The sequence below is a fragment of the Urocampus carinirostris genome, chromosome 1, assembly GCF_059441175.1.
Source record: "Urocampus carinirostris isolate Australia breed hairy pipefish chromosome 1, RoL_Ucar_1.0, whole genome shotgun sequence".
Taxonomy (NCBI): domain Eukaryota; kingdom Metazoa; phylum Chordata; class Actinopteri; order Syngnathiformes; family Syngnathidae; genus Urocampus; species Urocampus carinirostris.
The window spans coordinates 3,205,531-3,216,733 of NC_142349.1; the positions used below are offsets into that span (position 1 = coordinate 3,205,531).

The window sequence follows — 11,203 nt, forward strand, 5'->3', positions numbered from 1 at the left end:
TTTCACTTCAATTAAAATTGTTTTGCTACAGATCACATTTCCTTTCACTCCCAAGACATATAACTCCCATCAAATGATTTGCTTCTTCTGTAATGCCATGGACACATCCCATTGGGAACTTTATAAAACATACAGTAGTAAAATACAAACTACGAAAAAAACATGTTCAACACAAAATACTTTGTCTCTAACTTTTGTTTTAGCCAGTAAACTGTACACATAGTATTCCATACAGACCACTTTTTGTTTTTGATGTGGGGGACAGCTATTTGGTGCGATCGCCTTGAAATCTGTCGTCCTGTGTACTAGGAGTCACCAAACTACGGCCCGGGGCCGTATTAAGCTTTGCACAGAGAAGAAAAAAAAGAGCTGCAGTTTTAATACATCCACTGGATGTCACCAAAGCTGCAATAAAACACTTCCCGAAGTAGCACTATTGCATTGAGCGATTGAATACAATTGATCAAATCACGTGCTTTAAAGAGGTAGATATAACTTAGATATAACTCCTGATCAAAGTTTTTATTTGTTAATTTGTATAAATATTTTTTTATATTTTGTGTGTTTCAAAACCAATTGGGTGCAATGGCCTCTTTATAAACAATTAAAAATGAAACACAACTCGTGCAAGTAAATGCAAAGAAGACAAAAATGAATTGGCTTATGTCATCTATTTTGCTTATGTATTGCAGAATTATCGGATTTAAGACTAATTTCAATGCGTATACAAAAAACTAAATACATTAATCAGCTACTTTTTTTTCTGCCTGGCCCTGTGCAAAAACCAATGCAACTCAAAGTTTGCTGACCCCTGTGTATACCTTCAGTCACTTGATTAGCTCCATTATTCTCATTTTTACCCATTTCCAGCATCTGCTTTCTGAAAAATGTATAGTAGACCCTCTGTATAAGGCAGTAATCTCTTCTGTGGTGAGGGTTGAAAAGTGATATTGCCTTATTGCGGGGGCTAGAAGCCTGTGGCAATTAGCTAATACGTTCCAACCCCCTGCTACTCCTCATAAAAAAGAAATATATATATATATATATATATATATATATATATATATAATGGTATACAGTATATTATTAGGTGATACTCATGCGTAATAAACCCGCATAAGATTAAATAACTTGAGAAGTAAATATACTTGTAAAGGAAATATGAATTCTATGATCCTTTGGTGTGACGTGACTTGAGCTGTTCAATTGGAGTAGCATGTGGGTGCAGAGGGGGAGAGGAGATGGCGACGGCAGATTCAAATCAAAACTGTTTTTAAACTCTCCACTTGCAAGAATTCTCATGACCTTAGAGAATGTCCTTGCTCTGACCACCTCTTTATTGTCAGTAAACGTCCTGATCCTTGATTGGTTATGCCAATGCAAACTGGTGTGCTTTTTTTTGTTTGTATGGATAATCGCAACCTTCGTTTCCACGGCTATCACGTTTTTGCTATTCCCTTAAGCATCACTGCAAGCCTTCAAGGGTGCTTTAAATGTAAATGTTCTGCATTTATATAGCGCTTTTCAAGTCAATGAAGACCTCCCAAAGCGCTTTACAATGCTTCACACTTTTCCCTCTTACACACTAACTAAACGATACCAGTGTCAGCCATGCAAGGCAACTACCTGCTATCGGGGGCATTAGGCATGTCTTGCCCAAGGACACTTCGACATATAACACATATCATCCTTGAAACGCTTGAATTTTAATAGGTTTTCAAGGTTTAGGAAAATGATTACATTTCGGGTAAAGTGCTTGAAAATGCTTGAAATTGTTGCCATTGTCATTGGCAGTCTGACTTAATAGACCACGCAATAAATTAACAATATATTTTTGGAAGTGTGTGAAAATATACATTTAAAATATTAACTATTTAGTGCTATAGATAAATAATAAAACGGAAAAAGTTTATTATTTTCAATTCTATTTTGCCCAATTTAGACACAGACCCTCTGAAAAAACATGCAAAAAAATTAAATTAAAATAGGTAAAACAAAAAGCAAAAGATCAGTCTCTAAGATTGAGAGATTGAATGCACACTGCTTTGGCGCAATATCATAAAAACATGAGTCAAATTTGGCTAATTTTTCTGCTTTTTAAACTTACAGTACTTTCTTCTTTGGTCTTCCGTATTGAACTCAATTATTACCTAACACCCATAGAGCCCTTATATTGTTTGTAAACAAGTGTGATGTATTGAAGCTGCGTGTGCATTGTTGAAGGAGAATGTCAGAATTCATGTCAGTATATAGCAGCCAATTGACACACAGATTGTAGATCATAGATAGAAACAGCTCAAAATGGCACAAGTGCATGCTTGCAGCAAGATAGCCACTTTCTTTTTGTTATTAAAGTCGACAAAGAAAAAAAACGTGTTTTTTTTAATCGGAGCTTTATTTCTGCCTTTGAAGGTACTGGGAAAAAAATGAAAATGTGGACTTGAAAGTGCTTGTAAAATGCTTGAATTTGGTCATGTAAAAGGTGTACGAACCCTGAAGCCATGGACCCTAAGCGAATAAATACAGTACCACCTCGCAAAAACTATAGGCACACAAGATTCAGAATTGAAAGAAGAAAGAGTGCATCTACCAGGTAGCTCAGCCAATAGCATATCTATTTTTTCATGATGCTGTGCCACAAACCAATAGTAAGCCAGCATTTTATATGAAGTGGACCAATAGCAGACACACTTTTGGGCACGTGAAATTATTTTTCGTCTATGTTGTATCATATAGTGGGCAAAATACCTCAAAGAGGGCCCCAAAAAACATCTGAATTTACACATGTGAAAGCGTCCTAAGGCGGGGGGGCACCATATCTTGGGGGTATATTGTATTTGAAAAAAAAGTCTGAAGTCACTTACTTGAACCGCCGGATCATGTCGAAACTTTACCACCCAGGTCAAGAGCTGTGGGTGCAGAAGCTCAAATGGGAGGGTATTACAGAATTTAACAAGCTGAGGTGGACCGCATTGGATAATCCGGCTTCCCCTGGTGTGACTGGAGCTTTCTTCAAGACTCATAAGAACTTTTCTTTCTATTGGATCCTCAAAGCCGGTCACATGGTAAGAAATGACATACTCGCAGGAATTCAGATTGAAATGTAAATTTCCTTTCATTTTGTTCTCCCAGATCCCAACTGATCAGGGCCCAATGGCTTTACGGATGATGAAGATGATCACCAAACAAATTTGATGTCTACAGGAATGGCGGATGTGTTTATGTTCCGCTAAATTCCTAAACAAATCGCTTAAAATGTAATTCTAAAATTCAAACAAATATTATGTGATAATGTTTTGGAAATAAAACCTATTTCTCAATTACCCAACCTTAAAGGGTAAAGCTTTAATTGCATGCAAATAGTATACTTAACTGACTGTCATGAAACGTCCAGACTTCTTATCAGCAGAACTGCTGTTTTTAGGGGGTCCTTTCTATCTGCTTTTAGTGCAAATTTTTTTAAGTTTCATTTAAGTATCATTTATTAAGCAGAGATCATTGTAGGAAACAGCCATCCCGATGTTATTTGACCTAAAATAGAGGTCGCAGATGCACTGTTACAAGGCAATACGATTGCACTCACCTGTATTGCATTTATTTGGATTATTTAGCCTGTGTTCCTTTATGTACCCCCATAAAGACATTATTTTTTATTGTGCTACTGGCCAACATTCAGCAAGATGGCTACATTTTTCTGTACTTGTTTTTAAAAATCAATTTTATTTATCAAGTTAATAAATTTCATGCAATAAACACTTCTAAAGTATCCCTATTAAGTTTTTTTTTTTCAATGCAAATGCTAAAATTGAGATATCACTCTTCTATCACTTTTAATCAAAGTTTTTATTGGTAATTAAATATATTTGTATATTTTGAGTGTTACAAAACCAATACAATGAAGTGGTCTGTAGCAAACCCCTACCAAAAAAATGCCTGGAGAGAAATGGGCACCGCTAGACCATACTTGCCGAAAAAAAAGGTTTCCCCAACAACCCTGGCATTTAAGCGATCCGTGAACTGAAGCAGTAGTTACATTGACCAACATCGTTTTCTGTTCTTCCAGGTTGCAATGAAGCAATTTGAATGTCAATAACTGAAAAAGATATTCATTTTTATGACTTTTGAACAACTCTTTTAATAGTCCGTGCAATAACCTGTGCAGCTCTTTGAGACGCTTTGTGATTAAGGGCTATACAAATAAAAATGACTTGACTTGACTTTTCGGTTGTTCATTTTGGCCAATTTGATAACAAAGTAAACTATTTGGGTTAAATGCACATAAGGTGCAAACGTACAAAGTAACTCTTGGCTTAAAGCTATTCCGAAATTCTAAGACATGTAAAATGTGAGAAAATAGTACATGTTTGATTGAATACAATCTATATAATGTTCATTGGTATAGTTTAATTATTTTCGGAGGTATTACATTTTGAAGACAGCCTTTCTCGTCTTTGTGTCCCTGAGCTGTGATGTGAGTAATACTGGCACCTTAGCAAGCCAGTCATCATATTGGTTTACGTGTTAGTTAGTCAAAGGGCTTATTAGTGTTTTCAGCCACGTTTGGTAGTTTTTGTGGAGAATGCCTGAGCGTTGCATCGCATGTGGATGGAGTGATAAAAAAACTAGGAAAAAAAAAAACCTAACCTCGACCCTAGCTCAAACCAAAACTTCAACGCAATCCCTAACTTCAACTACAACACAATGATCTTACCAGTTGAGCTACCAGTGATAGCAATCCAAATGACTGGTTTAGGGCTAAAACACAAGCCCCCTTACCCTAGTTTCAAGCAAAAAACTAACTCTAACCTAAACCCTGACACCGGCTAAAACCCAACCCTAGCTCCGACCAAAACCCCAAATCCAGCCCTATCTCTGAAACCTTCTTTAGGCCTGAAACCCAAGCCCCCCAACCCTAGCTCCAACCAACCAAAACCTAAACCTAGCTCTCACTAAAACATTACACCAGACAAAAGCCTAAACCCTACACCAAAAACTAGCTTCCTAGCACCAAAGCCTAACCCTAGCTTCAACCAAAACCAAACGACCTGTACAAGGCCCTAGCCAGGGGATGTCAGAGGAAGCAAAGAAGAGGTGGTAGTGCTGACCTTCAAACAAGGATAGAAAAACCACCACTTGCAACAGATATAACAGATTTGTCTATGAATTATGTAAATTCCAGGGCAGCAGGTATAATGGATGAGTGGTTAGTATGTCAGCACCATGGTGCAGAGGCCCAAGGTTTAGTTCTAGCTACCGGCCTCCCCGTGCGGAGTCAGAATGTTCTCCCATGCATGCGTGAGTTTCTTCTGAGTACTCTAGTTTCCTCTCACGTGCCAAAGACATGCATGTCAGATTAATTCCCAAATTGTCCCTAGGTGGGAATAAGTTAGTGCGTTGTCTGTCTCCGTGTGTCTGGCAAACAGTTCTTTCCTCTGCTCAGTCAGCTGGGATGGGCTCCAGTTGCCCTGTGACCCTAGTGAGGATAAACTGCAGAAAATGGTTGGATGCAAATTCAACCCAAGCAGCCACAAAAATGATAGCATTTTTAAAACTCCATTTTACTTAATAAAGGACAGGATAGTCTTGAATATAATGAAAAATGCTAGACTAAACAACAAAAAAGTTAAACAAAACAAAAATGTGAACAGCGATCGGAAGTACTCCACTGCCTTGAAATGGTTCAGTTCATTTAATTCCTAGCAGTGCTCTTGTACATTTTTTGCTAGTTATCAAGCAAAGAAAACTGGCCTCCTTTCTAGCTAGCTCTTTTTTTTTTTTTTAGCTTTCTATCGGACTATTTAGTTGTCTTTTGACTCTTAGCTAGCTATCTAGCTCCATTTTGGTTATTTACCTGTTTACTTCTCTAGCTAACTATTAAGCTACCTTTTAACTATTTAGCAAGCTATCTAGTTAGCCTTTTGTAGCTAAGTTGCTTCTTTTAGAAATTCATATTAAAATCAGTGCTCGCTCCGCTAATTAGTAGCAAAAAGTAGCTTTTAGTTTGAAAAGGGTTGGAGACCCCTGCTCTAGGTCATTTCTATCAAAGGTTAGGATTTCTTTTTTTTTTTTTCAAATAAATGCTCCCTGCGGCCGCTAGAGGGTAATGTTGGGTTTGTAGAGAAGATGAATTGGTTCAGGTATAAAACTGCATTCAGCAGTTGGTAAGATAAACCAGTTAACACATTCAGTGCCAAACATGAAAATCTTTTCCCCCCCATCCATCCATCCATCCATCCATTGTCTTCCGCTTATCCGAGGTCGGGTCGCGGGGGCAGCAGCGTTAAAAGGGAAGCCCAGACGTCCCTATCCCCAGCCACTTCCTCCAGCTCATCCGACGGGACCCCGAGGCGTTCCCAAGCCAGCCGAGAGACATAGTCTCTCCAACGTGTCCTGGGCCGCCCCCGGGGCCTCCTGCCGGTGGGACATGCCCGGAACACCTCCCGAGGGAGGCGTCCAGGAGGCATCCTTATTAGATGCCCGAGCCACCTCAACTGGCTCCTCTCAACGCGGAGGAGCAGTGGCTCTACTCCGAGTCCCTCCCGGATGACTGAGCTTCTCACCCTATCTCTAAGGGAGAACCCAGCCACCCTGCGGAGGAAACTCATTTCGGCCGCTTGTATCCGGGATCGAGTTCTTTCGGTCATGACCCAAAGTTCATGACCATAGGTGAGGGTAGGAACGTAGATCGACTGGTAGATCGAGAGCTTTGCCTTTCGGCTCAGCTCCCTCTTCACCACGACAGACCGGTACAGGGTCCGAATGACGGTAGACGCTGCACCGACCCGTCTGTCGATCTCTCGTTCCATCCTACCCTCACTCGTGAACAAGACCCCAAGATACTTGAACTCCTCCACTTGGGGCAAGACCTCCTCCCCGACACGGAGGGAGCATACCACCCTTTTCCGACTGAGAACCATGGCCTCGGACTTGGAGGTGCTGATCCCCATCCTGGCCGCTTCACACTCGGTTGCGAATCGCTCCAGCGAGAGCTGAAGATCACGGGCTGAGGAAGCCAACAGCACCACGTCATCTGCAAAAAGCAGTGACGCAATGCTGAGGCCCCCAAACCGGACTCCATCCCCGCCAAGGCTGCACCTAGAAATTCTGTCCATAAAAGTTATGAACAGAATTGGTGACAAAGGGCAGCCCTGGCGGAGCCCAACCCTCACCGGGAACGAATCCGACTTATTGCCGGCAATGCGGACCAGACTCTGGCACCGGGCATACAGGGACCGCACAGCCCGGATAAGACTGTGCGGTACCCCATACTCCCGAAGCACCCCCCACAGGGCCTCCCGAGGAACACGGTCGAATGCCTTCTCCAAGTCCACAAAACACATGTAGACCGGACAGGCAAACTCCCATGCACCCTCAAAGACCCTGAAGAGTGTATAGAGCTGGTCCAGTGTTCCACGGCCAGGACGAAAACCACACTGTTCCTCCTGAATCCGAGATTCGACTTCCTGGCGGACCCTCCTCTCCAGTACCCCTGAATAGACCTTACCAGGGAGGCTGAGAAGTGTGATTCCCCTGTAGTTGGAACACACTCTCCGGTCCCCCTTCTTAAAGACGGGAACCACCACCCCAGTCTGCCAGTCCAGAGGCACTGTCCCCGATGTCCACGCGATGTTGCAGAGGCGCGTCAACCATGACACGCCCACAACATCCAGAGCCTTAATGAAGTCTGGGCGGATCTCATCGACCCCCGGGGCCCTGCCACCGAGGAGTTTTTTGACAACCTCGGTGACTTCAACCCCAGTGATACGAGAGCCCAACCCAGAGTCCTCAGGCTCTGCTTCCCCAGAGGAAGACGTGCCGGTGGAATTGAGGAGGTCTTCGAAGTACTCCGCCCACCGATTCACAACGTCCCGGGTCGAGGTCAGCAGCGCCCCATCGGCACTATACACAGTGTCGATGGCACACCGCTTCCTCCCCCTAAGACGTCGGATGGTGGACCAGAATTTCCTCGAAGCCGTTCGGAAGTCGGCTTCCATGGCCTCGCCAAACTCCTCCCATGCCCGAGTTTTTGCCTCGGCAACCGCCAAAGCCGCATTCCGCTTGGCCAGCCAATACCTGCCAGCTGCTTCCAGAGTCCCACAGGCCAGGAAGGCCCGATAAGACTCCTTCTTCAGCTTGACGGCATCCCTCACCGCCGGTGACCACCAACGGGTCTGAGGGTTGCCACCGCGGCAGGCACCGACTACCTTGAGGCCACAGCTCCGATCAGCCGCCTCGACAATGGAGGCGCGGAACATGGTCCACTCGGACTCAATGTCCCCCGCCTCCCTCGGGACATGGGCGAAGTTCTGCCGGAGGTGTGAATTGAAACTTCTTCTGACAGGAGATTCTGCCAGCCGTTCCCAACAGACCCTCACAACACGCTTGGGTCTGCCGGGTCGGGCCGGCATCTTCCCTCACCATCGAAGCCAACTCACCACCAGGTGGTGATCAGTTGACAGCTCCGCCCCTCTCTTCACCCGAGTGTCCAGAACATGCGGCCGCAGGTCCGACGAAACGATGACAAAGTCGATCATCGAACTACGGCCTAGGGTGTCCTGGTGCCAAGTGCACATATGGACACCCTTATGTCTGAAAATGGTGTTCATTATGGACAGACCATGACGAGCACAGAAGTCCAATAACGAAACACCACTCGGGTTCAGGTCAGGGGGGCCGTTCTTCCCAATCACGCCCTTCCAGGTCTCACTGTCATTGCCCACGTGAGCGTTGAAGTCTCCCAGCAGTACGAGGGAGTCCCCAGGGGGCGCGCTCTCAAGCACACCCTCTAAGGACCCCAAGAAGGGTGGGTACTCCGAACTGCTATTTGGTGCATAAGCACAAACAACAGTCAGGACCCGTCCCCCCACCCGAAGGCGGAGGGAGGCTACCCTCTCGTCTACCGGGGTGAACCCCAACGTACAGGCGCCGAGCCGTGGAGCAATTAATATGCCCACACCGGCTCTGCGCCTCTCACCACGGGCAACTCCAGAGTGGAAGAGAGTCCGACCCCTCTCGAGAGGACTGGTACCAGAGCCCAAGCCGTGCGTAGAGGTGAGTCCGACTATATCTAGTCGGAATTTCTCAACCTCACGCACCAACTCGGGCTCCTTCCCTGCCAGAGAGGTAACGTTCCATGTCCCAAAAGCCAGTTTCTGTAGCCGGGGATCGTCGCGCCAAGGACCCCTCCCTTGGCTGCTACCCAGCTCTCTGCGCACCCGACCCCTTTGGCCCCTCCTACAGGTGGTGATTCCATGGGAAGAGGGTCCCACGTCGTCCCTTCGGGCTGTGCCCGGCCGGCCCCCGTGGGTAAGGGTCCGGCCACCAGGCGCTCGCCAGCGGACCCCACCTCCAGGCCTGGCTCCAGAAGGGGGCCCCGGTAACCCGCGTCCGGGCGAGGGAAATCGAGGACCAAAGTTTTCTCTCATCATTAGGGGTCTTCTGATCTGCGTTTTTGTCTGGCCACTCACCTAGGACCTGTTTGCCATGGGTGACCCTACCAGGGGCTTAAAGCCCCCGACAACATAGCTCCTAGGATCATTGGGACACACAAACTCCTCCACCACGATAAGGTAGCAGATCAAGGAGGAGGGTAGCAGATCCCCCCATTGTTTGTAAATAATAAATGTGTTGAGTTTAGAAAAGATTCCTTGCCATCCGTGATTAAGTCAAGTTTATTTGTATAGTCCTTAATCACGATTATAAAATGTAGGGTAAGTTACTAACGTACCCTGAATGATAAAGCATAATTCTGAAAAATAAAGCTACAAATTTGGAGTTGAAATTCTTCTACTGATCCTGCCCACCTCCAGAACACAAAGTCTGAATCTGGCCCCAGAGACATACTGAGTTTGACATCCCTGCAGTAGTCCCAATACTTAACCAATAGCAGTAGTGGTTTCTAGAAGCAGGATCTTATCATTTATCAGCATGGGTTGGAAAAAACAGTTTTCATGCATCCACTCTAATTTCAGTTAGGGTATTTTTATAACCATAAGGCGCACATAAAAGTCTCAGATTTTCTGCAAATTGTGGTCCAGGCCCTATCGTGCACTGCGCCCTGTGTGTCATGGAAAGCGGCGTACGGAGACCAGCTCGTTGGCTTTAGGGTAAACGCCCTCCTCATGACTGGGAGGTCACAATTTCGAGCCTAAGAATTACAACATTTTCAGGTGAAATCCAATGTTTTTCTGAGATTGTTCACATTTCCAGCTAAATATGATGTCCTGTTACTTCTATACATCTCCTGTGTGAAAACAACAAGTGTCCCGCTTGTGCAGAAGGTGAAACGTGACATCACACACACAATGCATTGTTTGAGGAATTTCTCATGGATGCTAACGCCGTAGCGTATTTAGCAATTTCAAAGTTACTGTGCTACTAGACGCGGAACAGAGTTCTTCCCCCGTATATTAATCCAATCCAAAACCTCACTTTTCCTCCATTGAATGCTCTCGGCCTTTTTGTCCAAAATGGTGTGTTGATTTCTTCGCTGCGCAGAAGAAAAAAAGAAACCGAGCATCTGCGAGAGAATTGAAGATTAATACATCCATGGTTCACAAGTGGAGGAAGCTAAAAAAGGAACTCAGACAATTTTAATCCGTGCATTTTACTTTGTAATCAATGGTTAAACAAACCACAACCAAACTTAGTTTTGCAACCGCTGTGTTTTTAAAAATGCGCACTTTTATGCTATTCTATGTTGAAAAATTCCCCTTCTGCCCTGCATGAAATGTCCCCCTTCGGGCAAACGTTACTAAAATGTCTTTGTATCTATTTTTTCTGGGAATGCAACAGTACTGTTAAGCGCGAGCATTTGCACCTTGCATGCGCAAGGGAAAACATTTCATGCACCTGCACCCAATTGTGAGGTGCGCCTTGTGTAGTGTTACAGAAATAGGACCAGCTACGGAAACTGCGCTTTTTAACACTGTGCGCCCTATGGTTGTGAAAACACAGTAGTAAGTGCAGGGTATGGTTAAGTGTGAACAGAAGTATCTGTGGACTGGAAAAGCAGAGATTGCAGCAAAAGTGATTCCTAGACTGTCTCCAACACTGGCAGAAGCCATGGCAAATTCCCTCTGTCTGTCTTCAGTCGAAAAAAAAAGAGGAAGAGTGTATACCGGATGGTACCCAAAATTGACAAATTTGCCTTTTTCTGTACAGATTTTCTTGTACGTCGTACACGTCTTAAAATGGAAAATAA

The 11,203-nt window shown here is 44.5% G+C and overlaps 1 protein-coding gene across 2 annotated transcripts in view; it reads left to right on the plus strand.

Annotated features, from left to right (window-relative positions):
- scpep1 (serine carboxypeptidase 1) overlaps positions 1–3,766 on the plus strand; it is a 34,749-nt gene extending 30,983 nt beyond the window's left edge. For both annotated transcript variants that reach the window (XM_088339507.1, XM_088339588.1), the window contains exons 12-13: positions 2,902–3,065; positions 3,133–3,766. In XM_088339507.1, coding sequence (XP_088195633.1) covers positions 2,902–3,065; positions 3,133–3,195 — 227 coding nt within the window. In that variant the 3' untranslated portion in view covers positions 3,196–3,766. The remainder of the gene's footprint in view (positions 1–2,901; positions 3,066–3,132) is intronic.
- The last annotated feature ends 7,437 nt before the right edge of the window (positions 3,767–11,203 follow it).